This window comes from Astatotilapia calliptera, chromosome 5 (assembly GCF_964374335.1).
Source record: "Astatotilapia calliptera chromosome 5, fAstCal68.1, whole genome shotgun sequence".
Lineage (NCBI taxonomy): Eukaryota > Metazoa > Chordata > Actinopteri > Cichliformes > Cichlidae > Astatotilapia > Astatotilapia calliptera.
Window position 1 is genome coordinate 6,871,721 of NC_137426.1, and position 26,284 is coordinate 6,898,004.

Below are 26,284 nucleotides of genomic sequence, written 5' to 3' on the forward strand. Positions count from 1 at the left end.
GAATCCACGAACCTCCTATCTGGCAGCTTAATCTTCAACATATTTTCTCCATTATATTCACTATCCGTCCTCTGCACATGTCCAAACGATCTCAGCCTAATCTCTCTAGCATTATCTGCAAAACCTTTTAACCATAGCTGTTCCTCTGATATACTCATTTCTAATTTCCCAACAAAAATGTGAACATTTTCAGCTCTGTTACCTCCCATCTTTTTGTCAGTGTCACCTTCTCCTAACCATAAATCATAGAATGTGTCATTAATGTATTAAGTGTAGTATACTTCACTACCTGTGCTCCTTGAAGCTTCACATGTATTCTGTCTTGCTTCTACTAACTTTGATTTTCTTCTCTCCAGAGCATACCTCCACTCTTAACTCTCAAAATTAAAAAGGTCACTAATGAAAAGACAGTCTTAATTCCTGTCTGTCTTTCTATTTAATAAGTGAAAACAGTTAATGTTCAGATGTGAGGATCGCTTCATAGTTTGCCTTTAAAAATATAAAGTTAGCAATCCCCAGCTATACAAGGAAGTAACAAAATTATTATGGCCACAATTCTAACTTAGTCAAATATTAATTAAAAAAAGAAAAGAAAAAAAGACGAGTGACAAATAATTTAAATGAGTGAACGATATTTTTAACGCTTTCTTACGTGAAATGTTATACCGTTATGTAGTCATGAATCTTATTCTGAAAACCCCCCACCGGAAGCGTAGCTAGTTTTGCGGTAATTTTATCACTTTTGCGGTAAAGTTGAGTGTGGCAGTCGGCATACAGAAGTAGCCCGGTGGGGGGGCAGAGCAGGCATCCAACAAGTTTCACACATCTTTTCTTTGAGCCAAGAAATACTTTGCTCCAAACCGCGCGGGCACAGGGACGCGGGAAAATATGGCTGGTCTTTCAGCCTGGTTTTGGAACGAGAGGTTCTGGCTCCCTCACAACGTAACCTGGGCGGATCTGGAGAACCCAGCTCCCGGGGTGGAGTATCCTAAAGCCGGACACTTGTTTACCGCCTTACCGCTAGCTTTGGGAATTTTCGTCGTAAGGATACTCTTTGAAAGGTTCGTATTTACCGCTCATGGCGTTATTTCTTCTTTAAAAGGGGGAGAGGGGGAATCTCCAAAAGTTAATTTTAACGGATGCTGTGCCCATCAGCAGGAAGATGTGTAAGCTAGCAGTGGGAGGACCACTCTCTTTAAATCACGGGTTCCCAACTTTTCTCACGCCAAACAGCCATTTCGTTATAGTCAGTGACTCAGCCTCCAAACTGCTGTCTCAACTGCATTTTTATTTTGTAGTTTCTTGTCCTTTTTCACTTCAAATTTAAGGTTAAACATGATCAAAGAAGGCTAACACGGTGGGGAGTTTACTAATGGTGATTTTGCCGGAACACTCCCTTGTCAAAAATAACATCTCAGGTGAAGCTTGTTTAGTAATCAGAGTGTGCGTTTTTAGTTGTCTTGTGGGGGTAAAGAAGAATATGTAGCTATCGCACTGCTAGTCCGCTACTTCATATCAAACCGGCACATCCTCTCGTCACATAGTATATGATTAGGAGCCATCCGTAAAACGGTTGGGTTGTGCTTTTGTTCATTCTGCATAATTGAAGAAGGGACACGCAGTGTTTCGTACCTTTGGATAGTAGCCAGCTGCAGGCCCTGCCACACAACTAAATGTCTTGAAGGCATTTGACTCTGTCACTGCACAACAATGAGTTTCATTATTTGTTTTTATAGTTGAGATATTCTTGTCTTGAGATATCTGATCTTCTTCCTCAAGTGCAGGTTTACTGCTTTAATTGTGATTTATTTATTGTTTTTTAAAAGATAGCATGTGGCATTTCCATGGCAGGTGTTGGCTGTTACAGGTGGGGCATAAATGTACCGACCTCTTTAGAAGATCTCAGTTGCTTAATTTCAACCGTTTCTGTGTGATTTAGCCTGTCTGTCTGGAAAATGAGCGATAGAGGGGATGTTGAAGATTAAATTTGAAAAACTCTTTCCAGACCTTGTAAAGAAAATGAATCAGTCACTGGTTTCCCACCTGAGTTGCCGCCACAATGGCTGACAGACCTGAGTGATAACAGGAAAACCACAGTCAGTTTTGAGCTGTGCTACGGACTGACCTGATAGGGCGGTTTCACAAATGTCAACTTGTTGTTTGATTGAAAGTTTTGATGAAGGGTTTGTTTAGAAGTCGATGTGTTGGGAAAGGTTTTGTCTGCTTATCAGTTTTTCAAGCTTGACAAACCAGTCGTGGAGGTGTGCGTAGTGCATTGCTTCAGTGAAATGGCATGAAGCTGAGCTCAGATAAAGCCCTAAATTCATGTTTTAGAAACTCATTAGCTAGGATTATTTAACACTTGTGTTATTTCATTTCTTCATTTAAAAAATAAAAATCCTGTTTCTCTCAATGTAGAAGATGTAGGATGTCAGCTTGTGGAGAAATATCACAGGTGTGATCTAGTACTTTGATATTTCTGAGGAAGTAATGAACAAAGAAACTGTACAGTTATCTGGTCGGTGTGGGATAACATGTTTCTGGCAGCGCTTCTCCTACTTTCACTGTGCAGGGAGAAGAGGATAAAGCTCACAGTGCTTGTACACAGTATATGGAACAGCTGTTTGGCCTCGGTGTTGCATATGTATGTGAACATGTATGACTGCTTGTTTGTCCTTTTTCTGCTCTAATCCTAGAGGTTACTTTCGAGTGCTCCCTTATTTCCCAGGGGGTCACCACAGCAGATGGATCTGCATGTTTGATTTGGCACAGATTTTTGTGCCAGATGCCCTTCCTGACACAACCCTCCCATTTATCTGGGCTTGGGACCAGTGGTGTACTAGCATGTGACCCCCTGAGGCTGGATTGGTGTCTCCTCCCAGTCAGAAACTGGGCAACTTTCATGTCTGAGGCACATGTGCTAACCTCTATAATTAACCTATTTTATGTAAAACATTACTTGTATATAGATGCTTTGTTAAAAAAAAAAGGTTTATGGAACAAAAAAGTTGTTCAAATATGCTGGAGTTTTAACCTCTTTGGACAACAGAAATTTGCCACAAAGTTTTTTTTGTTTTTTTTTTCATAGTGTATGTAGGTCTGCTCAATTATGATAAAAGCAATAATCACAATTACTTTGGAAAGACATTAATCGTTCAACATGATTGTTCTGTTATTTTACACAAAAGTAATCTTTTCATCCCAATTATGTTATAATTCGAAGTAAAATTTGTAATTGAATTGCAAAAGTCAAATTAAACACCCCGGCTTAAATATATGTGCAGTTTTTGGTTTTGCACCAATAATGAACCACCTCAAAATATCAGGTGTTCACAGGAAGCGCTGAAAGCAGGCAATTGTTTCTGGATGTGTTTGTCCAGAACCTTGCACTACGTCATGCATCCCTAGTTTCTTTTGGTCAGCTGTTGCACATGCTGCTGCTTTTATTTGCTCAATAAATGAACAGTGCCAGTTCTTTTGTGACACAGAACCACAAGACAAGCGTTGTATATTAAAGGATAATGCGCAAAATTAAAAAAAAAATCCTTAAATAATCTTAAAAGATTGAACAAAAAACTTTAATTGTATCATTCTGTAAGTTTTATTCAGATGATTGTCTTTAGGTAATTTAAAGGACCCGTATTTCTCAAGAAATTTCCACAAGGTTAAGAGTTCATCCATGTGTTTTTACAGCAGGCCTAAGCCCCGGGAAGATTAAGCAAATCTGTCCCCTGACATCAAAAGCATGACGGTCTGAAATTCCCTCTGAACATCGCCTTTGCAAAAATGAACACCAGCGTCCAGGCTCTGGGGCTGCTTCGCCCTGATATGTGTAGGCAAAAACTTTGAATAGTCAATGTGTATCAATGCTACACAATATTATGCAAGTTCCTGTAACTCAAACCAGTACTGCTACCCCTAGCAGAGAGATTATTTTAAGGGTAAAACTTTCTCTTGAAAAACTTAAACCTTGGTTCTTTGGGGGAAAATGCAGGTAGCGTCACAACAAACAACAAACAGATGCTGACGCCAAGAACTACACCTCTGCTGGTGCACATGACATATAGAAACACACAGGAAAGAAGGGAATCTTCTTAACAGGACAGCCAGGACAGACAGACGATTATAATATGAGCTATTTCTGTTAGTATTAGGTAAGTACTATTGCTACTCAGGGGTGAGTTTACACTTTACACTTCGAGGGACATCTCGAAACAAAGTGTTCAACTTTGGCTGGTTAAATTTTGACGTAGTCAAGTGCCTGTAAATAAGGAGCAATCAGATATTGGAGGTGGTGAAGGGGAGCTGCTGAGCTGTTCGATAAGAAGCACATGGCACTGAGCCACCTGTCTCAGGTGCCAAAGCTGCTACTCAGGCCCTCTCTGATGAGAAGGTGTCCTCCGACAGCCTCGTGCAAGGTGATGTTATCAGAGAGCATTTACTGCGTGACTGTCTCATTCATTTATTAATCAGAAGGGGAAAAAAAGCACATCACAGCTTTAGTTCCTACTCTGCTAAAGGAAATAAAGCTTGTCGCATGCACAGCACTGCACTCACACATGGTTCACACACAGGTTCAGTACACTTATGTCACTGTTGGAGAGTAGGCTCAATTTTTCTTATCATTTCAAGGAGTTACTCAGCCTAATCCAACCAAAAAAACAACACGCCAGTAGGCTTACGTTATGATTGTTATTTCAGCATGCGCTGGATAGCTCAAAATACTAATAAACCCAATCACCTTAGCTGTTGTTGCCATGCAAAAGAGGGAAATAATAGGTGGAAGTCTTAGCAAATTTAGCTCTGTGTAGGTGGATCTTAGAACAAAGCATGGTGCCATAGTTAATTTCAGATCTCAGAATTTAAAACTGATCTAACTTAAGCTACAAATTGTGTTTTGTTTTTTCTTTTAACACTTTATAGATTAGCATCAGAAACCCCTCAGGATCTGTGGTAATAAACCTCGTTCTTGTTCCAGCATGTATAAGTCCTACTGTTTTATCAGACAATATTATTTGATAACATCCTCTAACGATTAGATAACGTATCAAAATCTTACATTTCACCTTCTACTGTTACTGTCTTCAAAGCATATGCCTTTGTCCTCGAAAAGCTAGGTTCACTCATGACATTATTTGCAGGATTTGTCTTTTGCCTCCAGGCAGTGCCTCACTCTGACTAACCCAGTAACAGCCCCCCCACCCCCGTTCTGGACCAGTTCATTCTTGTTCGATCGTAATCATCGTTTTGCCACTGGAGCTTATTTTCTAGATGTGAGCAGGCAGGCAGTTTTGCGTGTGCAAGCCATTGTAGGCCATGTCATGAGTTGTTAACAGTGTCAAAACTACAACCTGAGATGTATATAGGATAATAATTAGCCAAACCTGGTTTCCTAATCTGCTGCGGTACCTTTGGTCTGTGTCCTCATAAACTCTGTTATTCTATATTCTCTGTTCGTCTCCTTGTTGAGAGTTCAATGTCCTGACTACATAATCTAACCTTGTCTCTTCCCAAAGTCATGCTTCCATGTTAAGTCATTTGTGTTTCAAAACACATGCTGTAAAATCAATTCAAATGAAGGCCACAATTGCGTCGAATACTCTGCTATAATTAGCCTGTGCTTCAGCCTCCGCTCTGGCACTGGAAGGTTTACCAGCGTCAAGGTGGTACGTAGATCAGTGCTCTTCCCTTCACAGCTGTTCAGTACAGAGACCACACCAAGCCTGTCTCCTGGTAACAGGCCTTGTGTTGGTTAGGTCGTCAGTTTCTGAGAAGAAACAGGCATGTTTTGACATTTAACATAAATAGGTTAGCTTACACATGTTGCTGCTTTCCTCTCCCACTGCCGTTGTCTGACGACCAGCTCTGCAGGCTCAGACTTGAATGAATATTTGTTAATTCATGCTTTCCTTTATCATAAATTTAAGGACCAGTTGCGCCCAGAACAACCTTGTGGTTGTTGCTTGTGTCTGTGACACGTCAACTCGCGTTTTGAGTGTGCAGCCATTTAATAGAGATTGCAAGAGAGCTAATGTAGGCACTTAACTCTGGCGTCAGTTAAGAGCTGCACACTTTGTCGCATTCAGCACTGTGCAACCTCTGAGCTTTTATTTGATCAAAATGCCAAACACTGATCCTTGCATGTTGCCTTTACTTGTAAAGTGTTTTATGCTCACGGTGCACTGTAAAACATGGACTGCCTTGAGTAATGTTTAACAACATCGTGCCACATGGAACTCCTCTATCAAACTTCTCTGCAGAAGTAGGTGTACTTTGGATTTAGTTTTTTTCTTTTGCACCAGTATGTTACAGTCATCATGCCACTCCAGTTCACTCTCAGTATTATGTTCAGTTTGTGAAGCGAAACTCAAACCACCTATTTTTATTTTTATTATAGAGCCACATGTGGCTCTAAAATATGTCTTTATTTTCTTTGAACTTTATGAAGAGGGGTTAAATACACTGTCTACTTTGTATGATGTTGTATAAGTTATATAACCAAGCTACCTTGAAACGGCATACTTGTCATTGCTCTTGTGATTTTTAGCACAAGGAGAACAAAGTACTGAGAGGTAATTGTCTTTCTTACGGGGAAGGAGACAAAAAAACAGGGAGGACTAGAAGCTTGAGTGGTTTCATGTTAGACAAAAGACATTGATTTTTAGATTTGTGAGAACTTTTTCTTCTCTCTTTTGCGTTACTCATAAAGCAACACAAAGGCACTCAGGCTATTTTGTGATGAATTGCAGTTTCCCACCACTCTGTACACCACCAGCACAATAGAAGTTTAAACATGTAGAGGATTTTACTGCAATTCAGTCTGGTTTGCTATTGCTAAACTTGGACTTACAAAACCTATTTGTATACCAGAGATTTATGTTTTAATCTTAATGGATCTATATTATCAAACCTAAACCTTCTTGCATACTGGATAGAGTAAAGATAAGACCTGAGTGCATATCGAATTATAAAGCATTATAAATCCTGGATCTTAATTGGTCAAATGGGCAGGAGGTTAGGGTAACCCTAACCCCATATTGATGTATGCATGCATGAAAGTCTGTACACCTCTGCAACATAACGATCAACAGTGATATACAGCAGCATAAACTCAGTTATTTTTATTTACATAAATAACAAATGATATTGCAAGTGTCTGATTATATTTCCCTAGCATGCCACTATCCTGCTCTACATTTTTGTTCTTAGACTCTCTTGAGGTAGCTTTGCATGATTAAAAGTTCAAAATAATCCCTATATATCTTACTCTTGATCTTAGAGCAGTTCCTCAGGTTATCCTGTCTGAAACAAAACATGTTAACTTTCTTGCCTCCCTTTAAAGCAGTTACTCTAAAACTTTTTCTGGCGACCTCACAAGTTTATTAATTTAAAAACGTTACATTTTGTTAAATAAAAGCAGGCAAACTCACATTTTCTTTAGGAAAAAAACAGTCATTCAGACCCACCTAAACCACATCTTTAAGCCAGCTGTTTTCTGATTGGCAGCCACCCATAAACGCAACAGTTCTGTGAGATGATCTAAGATGCCCTCTCACTGACATCATAAAGACCCAGCAGTAGAAGAAAACTTTCTAAGTGACAGCTTTTAGAGCTTTTGGCTTTGCACATATGCTGACCTCTTTATTTGAAATTTTGGCCATGTTTAATATGTCCATCTATTTGAAATATTTGACAGACAATGAGAAAAAGTAATAGATCCCATTTTTAAAATATTTTCTAAAAGAAGGAAATTGGCTTAAATTTGTCAAGTTTACCTGTTTCTGAGCCCCATTCACTCAGTTTCATTTTTATTTATACATTTTTTTAATTTTTTTTTTATTTTTAAAGACAAGAATGTCAATCTCATTGATAGGGTAACAGAATCATTGCCAAAGTAACAGTGGGAGGACACAGTCGTGTCCAGAACTTCTGGAGCTAATATTAAATACTACTGCATCATGTGCGATTGCTTCCCCAGTGACCATCTCCCCAGAAAATGGGATGCTCTGGAAAATCAGTGCATGTGACTCGTGTTTAAGCTTTTATTCATGTTTCTCATTTGCTCCATGTGCACAGTTTATAGGGTTAGTAATACAATATCTTCCTGGAAAAAAAATACCAGAGTCTTGTGAAATAAATCTAGAGTATTAAAGTTATACCAAAACAAATATTTAAACTTTCTTTTATCGCTTACTGACTACATTTTTTCCAAACCTCCTTCAATACTCTAAGTTTACTCGAAGGAAAGTTCAGCAGTTTACCTCAAACCGCAGTATCTTAAAGTTGTGTTTGTGGGACATGATATTTCAGACTTTGTGACACTGTGATGATTTACAGAATACCACTGGCATGAACTGTATCTTGTGTTTTTGTGCAGCTACACTAGGGCACCGGCTGTAGTCGTTAATTGTCTCCTTAACAACAGGCTGAAGTGACTCACAGCTCTCGTACAATAAATACATGAATATGCTTATGTACATAGAGATTTGAATCTGAAGCTTCCTTACATAAGCTTGTAACATCACTACGTGTAGGCCAGAAGAAGCAGCTTAGGAAATGACTGTGGCAACACACTCACTGCTACATTGTCTTCAGTGGAATGTTTTTTGCTTCCTTTTTTCTGTATTACAGAAGAAAATCCATGTTTGCAAATCACAGGATTGTTCTGGTGTAATTTGTAGCAGTCTAGATTTAAGCTCGTCAGTAATACAGTTTAAACACATAGTTTAAGGCCATTGTTTCTGCTGCACAATCTGGACAAGTATCAGAATTTGACCTTTGCGGCTACTAGACTGTGCAGCTGTTGATTTAAAGTTGCACTAGGTGAGTGTAGCACTGTCCACCTGCCATACCACATACTGTGTGACAAGTCAGAACAATGGAAGTGCAGTAAGCACAGCTCTCACTACAGAGAGGAGGAGCAGGATAAGAAAGTAATGCAGGATGTTTCCTGTGGGGAAAGCACCGAATCATGCGCAGCGTGGTTGAGAGATGAATGATTGGTCTACCACATAGACGGTATTTTAAAAAAAAAAAAAAAAAAAAAAAAAAAGGGACGTAGCTTCAGGATCTGAAAAATAAAGTGAGGACCACAGGGGTGATGCAGGCCACTGCAAAAAGTCTTCCATTCCTATAGAAGGCTGTGGGGAAAAAGGACTTCTCACCTCTGGAAACACTTTTGTGATGAGTTTGTAGTTTCAGTCACTGGCCACCCCTCCACCAAGATGGCAACAGTTAAAATGTTCAGGTTATAAAAGTCCAAACTCATTTACTGTTTACAACTTGAGCCAAGATGATTAAAAAAAGAGAGCGTTCAGACATCAAGGTCTCTCTAACAGAAGTAAAACTCAGGGTTTTGTAGCGTAACTTGTGGAATGATTATCAATTGCCTACAGGTGCCTTTGTTTCCGGATTGCTGAGGTGCTCACCGCACTCATATCACTCTCTGTCACTCCTCGTTTGCTATCACCGGACCTGTCTTTAGCCCATCTGCACCCACAAAATTCCCACAGTAGAACAGGCCGCTGGGGGCCTGGTTACACTTGCAGGATGAGCATGTCTGCACAAATGATAAAACCTGTAGGTTGATACCAATATACTACCATAGGTAGGTATCACCTTACAGCATGTATCTGTCACGCTCTAATGGATAATCTGCATATTACAGCCTGCACAGAACAGTAATCAGCCAGCATAAAAAAACAAGTGGCCTGTGAAATTGTTTGTGATTACAGGCAGTAATACATTTAAACCTGCTCTCAGCATATGACACTGTGAACTGTTTGCCTTGCCTGTTGAGCCACAGCATGTCTTTAGCATTTAGACAGACATTTGTGGTTTCTTTCCTCGCTAAAAGTGCCAGTTGAGTCATAATGCAGAACAGATCTGCAGGCAGGGATCACACAGGCTCAGAATGCCCATCCCAGAGTCTGTGTGGGCTAAATAGAGAATTTGTTTGTAAATTATTTTTGAATATATTCAAACCTACCGTGGACCTGAAGCTGTATGTGGGGAAAACAAGCTGACCCAAATAAATCGATGCCTGACTGCTGTGCATTGTATGTTTGCCAAACTTGCTGTCTACAACAAAGACACTCTAGACTGAAACTCTTACTTGAAAAAGAAAATGTACAAATTTCACAGATTACATACTGTGTTTCTCCGTATTAAACCACGAAGAAAGATGCTGCCTGACAAAGGATTGAGAGATACTTAAAAATCCTGCCAGAATTGGCCATGTATGTCTCATCTGAAATAGCTTGTGTGCATGCCTTAGCAACAGAAAGTGACTTTCCATCTCTCATCGCTGTCACAGATTTATTGCCGGTCCCTGTGCCCGAAGTCTCCACATTCATCAGGGTGCTGGAAGAAGAGCTCAGCCCAATGCAGTGCTGGAAAAAGTGTTTACATCCATCACAAAGGTTTGCATGACTTATTTCACTCTATTAAACATTTTGGTGCACAAGCATCAGTGCTCTTTGATATTATGCCTGAGTTCATTCATGTTATCTGTCAAATCAAGACGAACACGGCACTTGTGTTAATATTAAAAGTGCCTCGAGACACAAAATCCACTGAATTAAGATTTAACTCAAAGGCTGACATAATACAGTCATGTTTGCCTGGTTTTATGGCATTTCTGTGTGGTGGGGTGTGTTAAAGACTTCAGAAAAATCCTCTTTTCTCGCATGTGATTGCTACTGGTATTCTGCCCAAAGAAACTGCTGACATAAACATCAGCTTTTACTCTGTTTATTCATTTAGTGTTGATTCATTAAAAGCTCTGTTTAGACTGTGCTTATGTTAGAATTTTATTCTTATTCTTACATATTTTTTTTTTTTGTCATCACTAATTGGTTATTTTCACCCAAATAAATGAAAATAAGAAAAGGTCGTAGTTTTGATATAAGTAAGTGCTTATGCGAAAAGAAAGAATGTTTGCACTCGAGATTGGAACTTAAAAGGTCTTATAGTAAGCACATACGATTTAGTAGGTACGCTGAGAAGTAACTCTGATCTATATCACTTTTATTTCTTTGTAACCTTATTGCTGTGGCCCTTACACAATAGTCGCAGTTTCTCTTGTAACCTGTTGGAAAAATTAATTGCCCAATCCTGGAATTAAAGAAACGGTTGCTGTTGTAACTATTTCATGCGTAGTTGGAAAACATGTTAAAATGATCAGCTTTTTTTTTTTCTATACCATATGTTCGCAAATTATGTGCTATCATGATGTAAATTCCAATAGTGACAATTTTATTGTACACTCAACAAAGCCAATACAATACCTGTCTGTCATCAGATGCAGTTAAGCGGAAATATTTCTCCAGCATTTTTGTTTCCCTTTCTGTAAATAACACCACAGGCAGACAGTGCAGAACTGTCGATCGGTGCAGTTAAACTCCACCTGATCATATAGCAACTTTTCCCTACTAGGTCTTACAACTTCTGACAACTTTTTAAATATCTAATAACTTTATATGATCTCAGTTTGATAAGAAGTCTCAAAATTTTAACCTCAAATTGTTGTTTATTAACAAAGCAATAATACACAGGCTGGATTTCTAAAATAACCAAGCATATTTTATTTCCCTCGGGTTTCCAGTTTATTTATTTTGTCTTTGTTCTCATGACAGAATCCAGACTCTCGCCATCTGGATGGCCTGTCCAAGCAGCTGGACTGGGAGGTGCGAAAGGTCCAGCGTTGGTTCAGACACCGCAGGAACCAAGACAAACCCAGTACACACACTAAGTTCTGCGAGAGCATGTAGGTTAACTCCTATTGTGCTCACCTTTAACCTCTCTGCAGGCTCAAGTAAACTGTGGATTTGTTTTTGTGTTGATGACGTGTGATGGTGTGCGTATGTCCCAGTAGTTTATTTGTTTGTTTGTTTGTTTGTTTTTTAAATTTAGTTATTTGATAAGATCTTTTTATTTGCCTGGTCCTTCAAGGTCTTTTTCTTGTTTTGACTTGGATTAAATTAACATTTAGATTCAGGATCAGTTTACGCTGGAGTAGGAGTAGAGACCATGCACTCTAATTCTCAGCATTATTTTACACTTGTTGTTCTGTGGTTTTTGGTTAAAATGGTCAATTTCTTCTCCTACTTCTAGGTGGAGATTTACATTTTATTTGTGTATATTTACATATGGGTTCCAGTTTCTGTGGCAGGTGAGCGCACCCACAAACGAAACTTTGATACTGTGACAACAGTTTTGTTACCAATGTTATTTGATATTTGTTAGAAGTCGGTGTATTTAATGGTATTGGCAATGTTTGGTTAAATAATGTGCTTTTGTCTTTACTTATTTTTAGTCCCCTTGGATGTGGGATACACGGCATTGTTGGTACGGTTACCCCTACCAGGTATGTTGTATCTCTAATAATTCCTTAAAGTCCATTAAACAAGCAGTGTTAACCATAACAGTCATTCCCAAATTGAAGCAACCAAATGAAGAATAAACTATTGATTTCTTGGTGATTGGACTGTACTCAGTGTTCTGTGAAAAGCTGTACTAAATAAACTGATGCACAGAAAGCCATGTGCAGATAAGTAGCTAATGTTGACTTTTTTTTTCCCCTGTCCGACTGTCACTGCAGAAGCATTATCAGTATCTGTTTGTTCTTACTTCACTTCCTGATCTTCGGTACACAATAATGTGTCATAAAAACCAGCCTGACTACTATTTATAGCTCACAGACATTGCTTTCCTGTTGATAGCCCTATATTATGCTGAGATTAAAGCTAATAGTAATTCAGTTCAATTCAGTTTTATTTATACAGCACCAAATCACAACAACAGTCGCCTCAAGGCACTTTATATTGTAAGGTAGACCCTACAATAATACATACAGAGAATAACAATCATATGATCCCCTATGAGCAAGCACTTTGGCAACAGTGGGAAGGAAAAACTCCCTTTTAACAGGAAGGATGCTATACTATAATCTTCTGTTCTTGTTGGCTGGCCTGATTTTTAAAAAATTCTGAAATATTTTAAATGTACTGAATGAACCTCACAAGTTTTACAGGCACTGATGTGTTGATTGTCATTTAAGAAAAGTGAAGGACATTTGTCATACACTTTTTATCATATCATATGTGCGTCAGGCTTTTATTGAACAACATCAAATACAAGAAATTGAATGCGTGACACTTTTTTTATGCTTTACTTCTCAGGTACTTTTATCACACATGTTTGTAACAGAATTTATCAGTCACCACCAAATTTATTTTAATAAACTAAATCTAGCATTGAATTGTAGTTTTTAATATGAGAAGAATTTTTAGTTAACTCTCATAAAAATAACCGAAACACTGTTGTAAAGTTACTATGATAAAATAAAAAATGTGCAGAAAATGTGGTTTAAGTTTGTTATCGCAACCTGTCTAATCAGGCAAATCTGCATTGAGATATTGACTTTGAGTCAGATCCCATCAAAAGTGCTTTGATTAAATTGAGTTACCTTTTTCTGAACTTCCAAGTAATGCTCCCCTAACAGACAGCCTTCATGAAGCAGTAAGTAAAACGATTAATAATGAAGCTGAACAAGTTAAAAGAATAAATAAGTGGAATATGTAAGCTCAAAACAAGAAAGATAAGAAATAATGACAAAATACAAAAATTTTGGTTTGCACTATGACTGGCAGGAAGCGGTTCACTGGAAAGCACAGCCTCATGCAATATTGCAACATTATGACATCATTCTGATTCACTAGGCAAAGATCACGTTGTGCACTGCGATGTTTTGCAACACTCCAACAAGTGGTGACAGCGTGTCGGTCTCTAGGAGAGTTTTAAAACCGGCACTTTAAAATAAGTGAAAGTCATTCAAACCTTCCTCCTGCTTTCTCTCTCTCTCTCTCTTCCCTTAGGCCATGACTCCAGGTCTTTATCACTACTATGTGACAGAACTGGCCTTCTACTGGTCGCTCATGTTCTCCCAGTTTACCGACATTAAAAGGAAGGTGAGGGGAACACTGATCACGTGTTTGCTAGATCAAATCGCAACAGATACTCCACAGCTGCAACTTTCCGTTAAACATTGGTCAATAAGTCTTTTGTTCCTTATTTGGCAGAGAAAATGAGAATGGGTGTGTATGTGATGCAGGGTTTTTCACATCTATGCACATAACATTAAACCTTAATTTTGACTTTGATTTATTAACCGAAAAACCAAAACAAAAAACAATATAACACATGTGACTTACAGTCACATGTGTTATATTGTTTTGGGAGGGGGAAGGGTGAAGCCGATGCTGCTCAGTCTGGATTCCTCGCATTTTCAGCACCAGGGCGCCCACTGTCATGTGATTGCAGGCTATAGCGGGCCTAAGTCTGTTAGAAGGATAGAAGTTCCACAGAAACGCAGCGTATGAGAGGTTGTTTGTTACAGCTGTTGGCGCTTTCCTTTAATGTCTTAATTTTTTTTTTTTCTTTCTATGCAACAAATGCCTGGCAAGTGTTTTAATTAAGCAGCTTCCAAATTTCCTAACCTGTTAATTTAATTAACCATATTTGCTTCTACTCAGGTGATTGCTTCACCGCCAGATTTTTTTCATCCTTCGCTCTATTTTTGCTTTGTGTAAGAAAAATATTGTGTGAATATTTACATTAAAGGATTTTCCAAACAGGTAAAAGGGACTTTACAGATTAAAGGTTTTAGGGCCTGTCAGAACAATCTGCGATAACAGTTTAATGTCCCACAGGCAGGAGATGTTAGCACTGTATGCTAATGGTATCTGACACACAAATGCTAACTGAGGTTTAACAGACTATCGGTGCATCTGTCTCTCAACCCCTGCAGTCTGCTGCTAAAGCCCAGACGACCTGACTGTCAGATGCATGTTTTCTGCTTTAGCATTAGTCGCGATGCCTCTTTTCAACTGAGATCTGGCTGCACTGTACTGCATACCATCACCGGATCTAAAAGCGGCGTCACGTTGCTTCAGCAGGACCTGGACCTCTTTAGTCATCCAGGGTTTCTGGTTGGAATACACCCGGAGACGTTTGTCCACAGTGACACTGTTGACACAGAAGTTAATATATGAGAGCACTGATGTTGTGTGCTCTTCAAGGTCCTGATGTTCGAACACGCTCCAGTCCGTGTTTTCAAAACAGTCCTGCAGCTGATGTGATGCACCTTCTGGCCAGGTTTTCACAGTTTTTGTGACTGGGGGGGCTCTTCTCCTAATGGGAGTGTATGCAGGGATCAACAGCATGGACATGTGGTAGTAACGTCTTGTTGTAATAGTCTCTAACCTGCAAGTATCTAAAGAAGTCATGCTTTGCCAGTCCGTATGTATCTGAGATGGTTTCATAGCTTTGGAATCCCCCATTTGTTGCTAGTGAACAAAAAGAAGTAATTCCTCTCAGAGACCACTGTTTAAAGGTCCCATCCAGCCTGGCAGGCACAAACTCCGGGTCATAAGCTATCCAATTCAAGGTCCTAGCCTGTTTTTCTATTTGTAGTTTCCCCACTACCCTGAACCATAGTTTCAGGGTGAACCGGGTCAAATGGTTCAAATCTTTATAAAATTTTTCAGCTTGGTTCTTATTTCCTAAAAGTGACTGTAGTGGGAAGTCTAATTGTGTAATTTCCATATTTTTCCATTTAGCTTCATAGTTTGGGGAGCACCAGTTTACCAGGGGCTTCAGTTGTGCGGCGTAGTAGTAATCTTGTAAGCACGGCAAAGCTCTCCCTCCCTTCTCTTTTTTTTTAGTTGCAGCGTTTTGTACTGGACCCTCGGTCGTCTGCCGTTCCAGATGAACCGTGAGATCCATCCGTCCCACTCGTCAAATTGTTTTTGGGGTATCTCCAGGGGTAGTGACTGGAAGAGATAGAGGATTCGAGGCAGAACGTTCATTTTAATTATTTCTATTCTATTACTCATATCCAATGGGAGGAGAGACCACCGAGTTAGGTCAGATTTGATCTCTTTGTTGAGACATGTCTTTCGTTAGGTTTACTCCCAAGTATTTTATTGTGGTAGAGTCCCATTTGAAGCTGAATTTCTTTACAGTTTCCGGTCGAGGTGTATAATTGAACGTAAGGGATTGAGTTTTTTGAATATTTAGTTTATAGCCAGAGTAGTGATTGTAGGCTTTTAGTAAGGTCATCAATTGGAACAAACTAGATTCAGGATTTGTAATAAAAAGAAGAACATCATCCGCGAACATACAAGTCTTGTGTTCTTCACCCCTGATCATTATTCCCCCATTAACTCTGTTTTCTTGCTTTTTTTTCTTCATTTTTTGGAAACAAACAAACCACAAAGCAACGCATTGAGACATGAAATACGCATTTCCATTTTATTTATGAAAAATGACAACTTTTAGCTGTTAATGTACAAAAACATCTCATTTGTCTCTTTTTAGTAGTCAAGCAGTACTAAGCAGTAATACTGGAAAAGAACATTTGGTATGGCATTTAGATTCTGCAGTACAGTCACCAAATCCAACTGACGCAAATGATACATATTCCAAAACTATCACCACCGAAGCACTTCAACCTTACAGTACCATCTAAATGCAAAACATGTTGCAGCAGCACAGAGACTTTGAAGCTCAAGGGAGAGCCTTTTTTAGATACCTGCAGATAAGAGAATATATCAGGAAATACGTACAGGGCTTTGAGAGTCTCAGCATTTCCGGTTTCGACAAGTGTCTCCATCTCCAACTCCATCACATCTGATCTTAAGTTCAATTCACAAACCAGAAACAAATCATATAAATAATATATATGTAGTGGCACACGTGGGTATCTGAAGTCATTTCCGGTGCTGTGCTTAAAAAAACGTGAGCTCCACCGTGAGAAAAACGCGTTATTTTCATCTGCATTTCAAAGAGCTGAACAGCTGCGCTGAATGACAGAAATCACAAAGTATTTTAAAAATCCACACGGCTGAAAACTTTCACGTATAGCTCGCTTTAACGTGACCACTCTGCTAGCCGAGTGAAGCTACACGCACATTTACGTTCCCGTCGCTTACCCGCCATCACGGACAGCCTGGTGACAGCACAAACTATAACGGAAGGGTTTTAAAAGTATTCCGTGTCGGTGACAGCAGTGGACGTGCAGGCTCCACGTGATCTCTCCCCGCGTTTCACATCCACGCGGCTAGCGCCGGTGCGTTTGTGTGACGCTGTTGCTAGGCATTCTTTTTAGAAGTGGGCGGGGCTTATAGGCATACTTCAAAGCAACTAAATACTGTCACGTCACAGGACGCACATCATTACAAAGACCTCGAAAACCTATAAATAGGGGTGCTGCTACAGGTACTGTCATTCAGTTGAGTCCATGCATCGGAACCAGACACACGAAGTAAGAGAAAACACTAACACGAAAATGTATTCAGATGACATTAACGCAGCCACTGTGGGTACCCTCGTAGATTGCTTTTTTGATAACCTAAACATGTCGCAGGTGCGATCCATGCTGGCTGGTCGCCCAGATGACTGCACTGTCCAGCTAATGTCTCACATGGCTGCTCAGATGGTGCAGCTCTGCCCGGAGTCAGATCACGGAGCCAGAGAAGGCTTCATAAAAGAACTGATCCAGGTGTTGTTAGGGAGATTTGCACACTGTACGTGCACCCAGTCAGGCAGCCAGCAGGACAATCAGCAGGTCCCACAGACAGAACAACCAGAGAAAAATCTGGAGTCCTCGCTGTCTGTGGAACCTTCACAAATGGCAAACACAGAAGCCTCAGAGGCTGAAAAAGCAGCCGTGGCTTCTGAGGAGCAGAAACCCTCTGCGTCACCTCGAGGTGAAGCAGAGAGAAAAGGGCTCATAAGCGCGGTCCTTCAGGCTGTCCTTTCCCAGGCTGCAAAAAAATCCACAGCCTGCCCATCAGACTCCCTCCACCAGCGCCTTTTAGATCAAATCTGCTCTGAAATAAAAACAGCAGATTTGACTTTATCACCAAAGGCCCTACAAGATCTTGCAAAGGTCATTTTCAAAGACTTTTGCAAGGAAGCGCTCTCCAACCCAAAACACACCTTAACTCTATTGAAATTAGGAGAGCCAACAGTTGACAAACTTTTCATCTCCATCTTCAAGAAACACTTTGTAGTGTCCACACAGAAACTTGAGCCAGAGTCTTCTGAAATCAAAGCTCAGAAGCAGCTTTCAGTTGAAGTCTGTGTGGAAGAACTTGTCAGGCGTGCTTTCAAAAAGGCACGCGTTCTGTATACAGATGACACAGTTTCTGAAATTACAAACCGTTTGTTGAAGAAAATCTGGGCTGATGTCCACCATATCGATTTTCAGCCCTCCTCGAAGTCCTTCAGAACCTTACACAAGGTCATTTACAAATCTCTCCTTAAAGAGTATAAGGACCCCGAGTGTGTCACGATTCTCTTTAATCTCGACCATGAAGTAGGTGAGCAAAGAATCATCGAAACCTTTAAAGAACATCTGATGTCGGCAGCGGCGCCAGCAGGTCGCATCAGAAGGTTCTTCTCATTAATAGGTCGGAGGTTAGCCATCACCCGCAGAGAGTCGCGGGTGTTTCCCCTTTAAAAACAACAATTTGACATTGACTAGCTGGCATCAAAGTGACTCTTAAATTGGCTAACAACAAACAATTCAAACAAGCCAATTTATTTAACATCCAATCGAGTCATTTTAAACACCCCTGGACCGGTTGCGGCAGATGACCGTCCCTCACTGAGCCTGGTTCTGCCGGAAGTTTCTCCCCGTTAAAAGGGAGTTTTTCTTCCCCACTGTCGCCAAGTGCTTGCTCAGAGGGAATTGTCCGATTATTGGGGTCTTGTTTCTAGTCAGTAAATTACTGACTAGAACACTCTAAATTATTGAACAAAAATCAGAAAATCTAATAAAATTCTAAAAGAAAAATCACACTCTGATTTCTGCTTGTTTTCACTGTGTGTGTGTGTGTGTGTGTGTGTGTGTGTGTGTGTGTGTGTGTCCAAGTCTTGCTGATTGGATGCCACATTTCAGTTTAATTGAGTTTTAACTCTTTACTTGCAGCTGCTCCAGATACTACACTTTACTATATTTACCTTTGGCCTTCTGAGGCCCAGGCTGCAGGAAGTACTATTAACACTTTGTAGTCAATTGTGCACCTTTGACATTACATTGCAACATTTTTGTGGGTTTTCTTGTGTGTCTTCCACATTTCAAACCCCTCAGTTTTATTGTTCAGTCCCTACAACGACCACCACCACTTCTGTTGTGTTTGTTATTTCATTATCTTTTTGAAATATAATGAGATTTGATGTGATTCACAATTTAAAGTTTAATCAGTGACTGCAAGCTACCTGCTTTCTCAGGAAACAAAGCAGCCACAAACCGTCAGTATCACAGTTGGTATTAGGTTTCTTGTTAAAAGCTGTCTTTGGTCTGCACCAAACACATCTGCCGTCACTAATGCCAAACCTGATTACTCAGTTCAGGCGACATTATGCCAGCAGGCCTGGAATTTGCCAGTATGTTGACTGGGAAACTACGGTGGACATCAAAGCTTTTTTTTTTTCTCTCTCCGGCCTGGAAACTTCTATTTCAGTTTACAGACAAATACTTTGACACCAACCACTGCAAGAGTTACCTGCTGGTTCTATGATTGAAATGAAGTTTATCTTGGAGATTGCTTTTGGCATTAAATGATTTGTCGTTAAGTTGCATTTTTTTTTTCAGGACGGCTGCTTTTGGACAAACTGGCCTTTTCTGAAAGTAGAGTGATTTATGTTCTGTTAATTTGCCAGACATCCTGAAGCATTTTAGTTGTCAGCGCAGTGACATTTAGTTGTTTATTTGCTATTATTTTTCATAGGCGATCACAGCTTAATGTTATTCATGCCCTTCTTTTCCATCGTATATAAAATATGACTGAGGTTTTTGGGTTGCTTTTAGTGTTTATTTTGACTTTCTTCTCTCTAGATTTTTGTGTCTGTGGGAGAGGAAAACTTTAATATGGTCATCTCAGCCTGGCTAACCTGCTATGCAAAGAACAAGAAATATTTTGAGGCAATAATTGTGCAGAACTATTCTAGTACAGTTTAAGGGTAAAAATAGGGCGTTAGAAAGGGGCGTAATAGGTCCACATTCAATGGCTTGACTGTTTGCCCCTTTAGTGTTTACATTTGTTTACTATGTTTCTGATTCATGAGGACATTACATGCGGCATAATCATGTGTTTTGCCTTTGTTGCAAACATTTAAACTTATGGTACTTAGTCTGCTTACAGACATGAAATACAGCTTCAAATACTGACCTAATAAATGTATTGGCTGAAGTTCAAGGGTTGCCAGAGGGACTGTAGTTCAGCCAAAGTGTGGCATTACTGCAGGCACAAAATGAATTCAAAGGTAGTTGAGACAGTTCAGTATGGAAGTGGTAGGCACACAGATGCACATCACAGGAGGACAGTCATAGAGCATATACAGTGCTCTGTATAGTGCTCTGACTTTCCTATTTTCTTTACTTATTTTTTAGGACTTCCTGATCATGTTCATCCATCACCTCGCTACAGTCAGCCTGATCAGCTTTTCTTACGTCAACAACATGGCGCGAGTGGGGAGCCTCGTACTGTGCGTCCACGACGCCTCTGACTTCCTGCTAGAGGTCAGTTACTCACGCTGGTGTCAGTAAGCATTTTTTTTTCTTTGCTGTTTTGCATCCTGTACATGTTAATTCCCTGGAAGCTCTTCAAATCGCCACCTGCTGCTGGTTTGGTTTCACTGTCCTGGCAGAATTTAAAAGTTTTATTGTCATATACACAGTAAAATATATTTTCCTGTACAAAGAAATAATTCCTTTGCTGTCACAGTAGATGCCAAACAGAAAAAATGCACATATAAAATAGATGAATAGAATAAATCATTTAAAAGCAATATAAACAATTACAAGGAACTATACTAAGCAGACTAAAAAAATAAAATAAAAATAAAGATATGCAAAATATATACCAAAATACTCTGAGCTGAAATGGCTGTGTACATATTTATGTAATTTATAATGCAAACTGCAATATTTTAGATGAGCTGCGAGCTCCTGTCAATTGAAAGCACATATGACACGCAGCAGGAATTACGATGAAATGGTCAGGACACGTAGAAACTTATTATGGTAAAGGGAGTAAGATACAACTGCCATTGGTAATTGAGCAGCCTTGGTTTTTTCCCAAAGGATATTTATTTATTTATTTATTTTTGCCTGTCCCGTTTGGCTCTTTTGCCATCAGAATTATTGTCTAAAGGCGAAGACAGATGCCCAACGGATTTAAGGATATTTATTGCTTACCAGACTTTTTGCTTATCGCCAGTTGGGTCTCTAAACAATGGAGATGAACTGGAACCAACTTCTGTTTTTGGTAACTTCTTCTTATCTGTGCTGTGATACAGAACAAAACGTATTATAATGCTTTATTTGTGCTCTTTGCTTTTGTGTGTGTGTTTCAACAGGCGGCCAAAATGACAAACTATGCCAAGTATCAGCGCTTGTGTGACTTCCTCTTCATCGTCTTTAGCGTGGCATTCTTTATCACACGGCTTGTTATATATCCAATATGGTAAGTACACCAGCAGTGTCAGAATGAATAGCTATAGGTGGTTATAGATTTTAGCTTTTTTCTTTTCATCTACCTGTTGTGCATTGGGAAGGTTATGTTAAACAGCTCTTAAATTTAAAAAACAAAGAAGAAGAAGAGCATAATCTGTTGTCACCTGATTGGCTGTGACATATCTAACAGCTGTCACTCAGAAACACGCAGCCTGCACTTAATCTGCAGTGCTTAAATGTATTGCTGCTGACCTAAGAATAAAGAAAAAAATGCCATGTGCTCCTGTTTAAATAAAATTATAATCTGAAACAGGTAGCAGCACTGTTCTAGATCAGATGAATCCTTTTTCAGGACGTCTTAAAGATTCACTGGCTTTACCTCTGGCCCAGAACACTGAGATCAGTGCTGGTGTTTACATTTAGGGACATGTTTGGATGCCTGCTATTCCTCGGCAGAGACCTGGATGTTGCAGCTCAACTTCCAGAAAGAGAGACAGTCCTACAGACAATAGGGAACCTATCACTGGCAAAAGTAACCTGAGCAGCTATATTCAGTGTCTTGGTGTGGATGAGTGATAAAGCTAGTGTTGCCGCTGCAGCTACCTGGGCTGAAATCTATACCTGTGCTGGGGAGGTGGGTCTGTTGACAACCTGTTGTCACTCAAGTGGATGTAAAGGAAGACATGACCTCACAGACCACTCAAGTGACATTACCGTAGATCTGTGTTACTCGCTTGCATCGCTGCCTTTGGCTTGCAGGTCGGGATTCCACTCTGTATGTTAAAGTAAGACTCGTTTAAAGAGTGCTGCTTAAGCTTATTTTCAGGTCTATTTCTGGGACTATAACATAGCCAGTCTTCACACATACGCCTGTTTATCTCCTTCTTCAAACAGGGTCCTGAACTCTACTATGTTTGAGAGCTGGGCCATAGTCGGGCCGTATCCGTCCTGGTGGCTCTTCAACGTTTTACTTCTGGTCCTCCAAGTGCTGCATATCATCTGGTCCTACCTCATAGCCCGTATAGCCATCAAAGCCATCCTGCGAGGCAAGGTGGGTCACAAGGAGAGTTCAGCTGTCAGGAACTGTTTATTTTGACTAAAGAAAATCTCCAATACAAGCTATTATAATGACAAGATTCACTCATTCACATTCATGGACACTTTATTGTGTACAATTTGTTAGTACCACCCTTTGCCTTCAGAACTGTCTTAATTCTTCATGGCACAGATTCAACAAGGTGCTGAAAACATTTCTCAGAGATTTTGGTTCATGATAGCATGTCAGTATTCCACAATGTTCCACCCCATCCAAAAGGTGCTCTACTGAATTGAGATCCTGGTGACTGTGAAGGTTGTTTGAGTGCAGTGAATTCAATTTTATATTCAAGAAACTGATTTCAGATTACTTAGGTTTTGGGATGCGGTGCGCTGTCCTGCTGGATCACATGATGCTACACTGTAGTCATAAAGAGATGGACATGGTGAGCAACAATACTCAGGTGGTCTGTTGCTTTAAATGCTCAGTTAGTAATAAGGAGTTCAAAGTGTCATTACACAAGCACCATTGTACCATTGATACAGAGCGGGATTGAATAATGCTTTGGTGGTGTGTTCAGGGATGCTCTTCTGGATACATTGGTTCTAACTAGTGGTTATGTGAGTTTTTGTACTCTGTCCATTCTCTTATGTCCTCTGACATCAACAGTGAAGTTTTGCCCACTCACTGGATATTTTCTCTTTCTGAATATTCACTGCAAACCCTATAGATTGTTATCTGGGTAAATCCAAGTAGATCGTCAGTTGCTGTAACAACAATGGCACGTTCAAAGTCATTTAAATCTTTTTTTTTTTTTTTTTAAATTCTAATGCTCAGTTTGAGCTTCAGCAGGTTGACTTGACCATGTGTACATGCTGCCATATGATTGGCTGATTAGGTGTTTGCCTTAACAAACAGTTAATGTATGTTTTATATCATGACTTCTGAATGTGTACTTTGCACTATTCCCTGACATTTTCATTTAATAAAAAGCAGGCCAGTCGATAATGAAAATCCTCAAATTGGGCTTTGAATGCAACACGTCAAACCCTTCCTGCACAAGAGGAACACAAAGTGTATTGTCACCTGGTAGAATGATTTTTGTAATGTGGTATGAACACCTGCTAGTTTCACTTCACTACAGTTGACACACCCTGGGCTGGAAGTTTATATTTTTATTACATTTGTGTTTGGTATGTTAGCACACCAAACAGAATGTTTGTCCAAGATGACACCACGGCTATTTTTGGTAACGCCTTTGCTGCCTCTTGTCTTTTTCCCCTCCATCCCTGACTGTGTCTCATTCTCTCTGCAGACGCAGTTTGCTTCCTCTCCCTCTGGAATGAGAGAGGGAGATCCTGTCTTTCTGTCTATCTTTGTCCAATGAGCCCTCCTCCGCTGCTCTCTTGCTTCTCTGCGTCTGCTCTGTCTGCTTGACAACTTCTCTGTGTTTGGCTGTAAGTTTCTGTTCACTCCCTCTGCCGTGATTTCTTTCACAAATCATCCGTCCTATTCGTTTGCATAAAGACTCATAGTAGCTGCAGTAGATTTTGATTAGACAGTCGTTGTACTGAATTTGAAGCCAGCAGTAAGAGGAGAGTAAATGATAAGTAATGTGGTAAAAGTGTTATGAATGTCAGGTATGTCCCACTGTTTCTCATTAGTGAGGACGGTGTCGAAATTGTCCCACAGCACCACCTTGTGGCAAATGTTGTGAGTATAATCCAGTTGTTACACTAACTGCAGTTTCCATTAATATGAAGCATCTTCTCGTAACGCTTTAATTTGTTGTTTATTACTCGCTGTGAGTCAAACTAAAGCGTGAAGCCACGTCCCTACGCCCGCTCACACCATTTGCACATTTATGTGAAAAGTTCCTTTAATTATTTCTTCTTTCAAACAAACTAACTGTAAGTGGAAGTGGGTAGTAAAGCCCTCCACCACCGTGTCTGCATTGATGCAAGTTCACTAACCTCATTTGTCAAAGGTGCAGCATCTTGTTTTGCGTCCAATATGGAGGAAACGTCAGAGTAATAACCAAGATGAGCTTTTGTGGAAGTGTTGTGCACTTGTTGGCCAACAAGACTTTGGACGTGTTTCTGAAAAAGTGCTTTGAAATACATGCATGTTTATTTTTTCTGTAAATGTTAATAAAAAGGAAGAGCTTTTTAGAAATATTGTAAATATATGAATGTAAGTGAAATAGAAGAGACACTTAGTAGTAATATAAATCATCTGAGATGTTGATTAGAAGTTCCTGTTTCCATCAGAAATGGGCGAAGACAAGTTTTCCGCTGTGTTTATGTCCTACCTGGTGTGAAAATGGGTTGCTTACGTCTGATGGTGATGTTTTAATATCAGACAACGATAACCCAGACAAACACAAAATGCACTTTTACGAATGATCATTTCATTCAAAAAATAGCTTTCATCCAAACCTACCTGACCCCAAGTGAAAAAGAAATAAAAATAACAAAGAGAAGAAAGCCAAAATTCACCCACAGCAATGTGAAACTCATTACCAATTATCACAAATGCTTGATTGGTTTTTCCGCTCTTCTGAGGAAGAACTACATTTATTAGGTTTACGGTGTGATTACTTTTTCACATATTGCCATGATGGCTTGGTTAGCATTATAATTTAAAAACTGCAGTGTCCTTGTTAATAAGATGCTAAAGCCATCACCTTCACAAATTACACAGAATGGCCTACTTTCAGTCTGCTGCGGTGTTGGTAATTAATTTTTTAACATTAATGTCATACTCTGCGTCTCCTAGGTGGGCAATGATGTCCGCAGCGACATAGAGAGCAGCTCTGAAGATGAGTCAGCCTCGCCAACACAAGGCTTCAAGACCTCCCCTCATCCCTGTAAGGGAGAAAATGGCACTAATGGCCACTGTGCTTCTGCCAAAGCCCGAGCTCAGAACCACAACAGCTGGTGACGCGGAGCCTGAAGCCCCCTGCCGTTCATCCCCTCGCAGTGTCTTAGAGAGCTTTGTCTTCTGACATTCCTCTGACGCGCAAAGTTCACTCCCACATTCTCTCTCACACACACACACACACACACACACACACACACACACACACACACACACACACACTACACTGACAGTGAGTGCACAGAGATTCATGTGTTGGTGAACTGATGATAGATAGACACTGGGTCGTGTGATGAGGCGACACGTAAAAGCTGCAATGAAGTCTGTTGAAGCGAGTGATTTGCATAGCCTTGTTTTTACAAATGTTGGGATTTATCCTGTGCTTGAAGATGTTCTTTGGATTCAAAGTTCTCTCCCAGTTTTATTGGTCAGATGAACTTGTTTGGTTATTTCTAAGGGTTAATTCACAACAGACAGCACAGGGCACAGGTGTGTCACTGCAGACGTAGCAACATTAATGTAATATTACAGCTCTTAAAAGCACGACACCGGCTGTGAGAGACAGTGTGGCTGAACATATCTGACCTTTGCAGTTCATTGTGAAACGACCCTTTACCGCAATGTTGTGAGAGATTTGTTTTATTGTTTGTTTTGTTTTTTTTTACTTCCAAGACCAAAACGTTGATGAAATTGTTGGATATCACTGCCTGTAAAGAATTCCAGATATGAGGATAATAATAAAGGTCTGCAACTCCTACTTTAGTACCTAAAAAATGTGTCTTTCCAAATATATTCTGTTAAGTGTTTCTGCTTGTCTCATCTTATTTGAATCCTATTTCAAT

At 39.9% G+C, this 26,284-nt stretch overlaps 1 protein-coding gene across 2 annotated transcripts; it reads left to right on the forward strand.

Moving 5' to 3' along the window:
- Positions 1 to 721: 721 nt before the first annotated feature.
- On the forward strand, positions 722 to 26,248 carry cers5 (ceramide synthase 5). Of its 2 annotated transcripts, XM_026166914.2 has the most exons (10): positions 722 to 1,061; positions 10,316 to 10,421; positions 11,637 to 11,767; positions 12,115 to 12,172; positions 12,317 to 12,367; positions 13,878 to 13,970; positions 20,462 to 20,590; positions 21,430 to 21,536; positions 22,421 to 22,577; positions 25,341 to 26,248. In XM_026166914.2, the coding sequence occupies exons 1-10, from the start codon at positions 889 to 891 to the stop codon at positions 25,503 to 25,505; spliced, it is 1,170 nt and encodes a 389-aa protein (XP_026022699.1). In that variant the 5' UTR covers positions 722 to 888; the 3' UTR covers positions 25,506 to 26,248. The 2 variants fall into 2 exon arrangements, with proteins under 2 accessions (XP_026022699.1, XP_026022700.1); XM_026166915.2 differs by lacking the exon at positions 13,878 to 13,970 and having other exon boundaries at positions 732 to 1,061.
- The last annotated feature ends 36 nt before the right edge of the window (positions 26,249 to 26,284 follow it).

What these genes read in the sequence shown, in the direction of transcription:
- cers5 (XM_026166914.2), top strand. Translation starts at nt 889, where the DNA reads ATGGCTGGTCTTTCAGCCTGGTTTTGGAACGAGAGGTTCTGGCTCCCT. An exon ending in TGTTTACATCCATCACAAAG is followed by an intron (nt 10,422 to 11,636) that starts GTTTGCATGACT and finishes TTCTCATGACAG; the next exon opens with AATCCAGACTCTCGCCATCT. An exon ending in ACTAAGTTCTGCGAGAGCAT is followed by an intron (nt 11,768 to 12,114) that starts GTAGGTTAACTC and finishes TCCTACTTCTAG; the next exon opens with GTGGAGATTTACATTTTATT.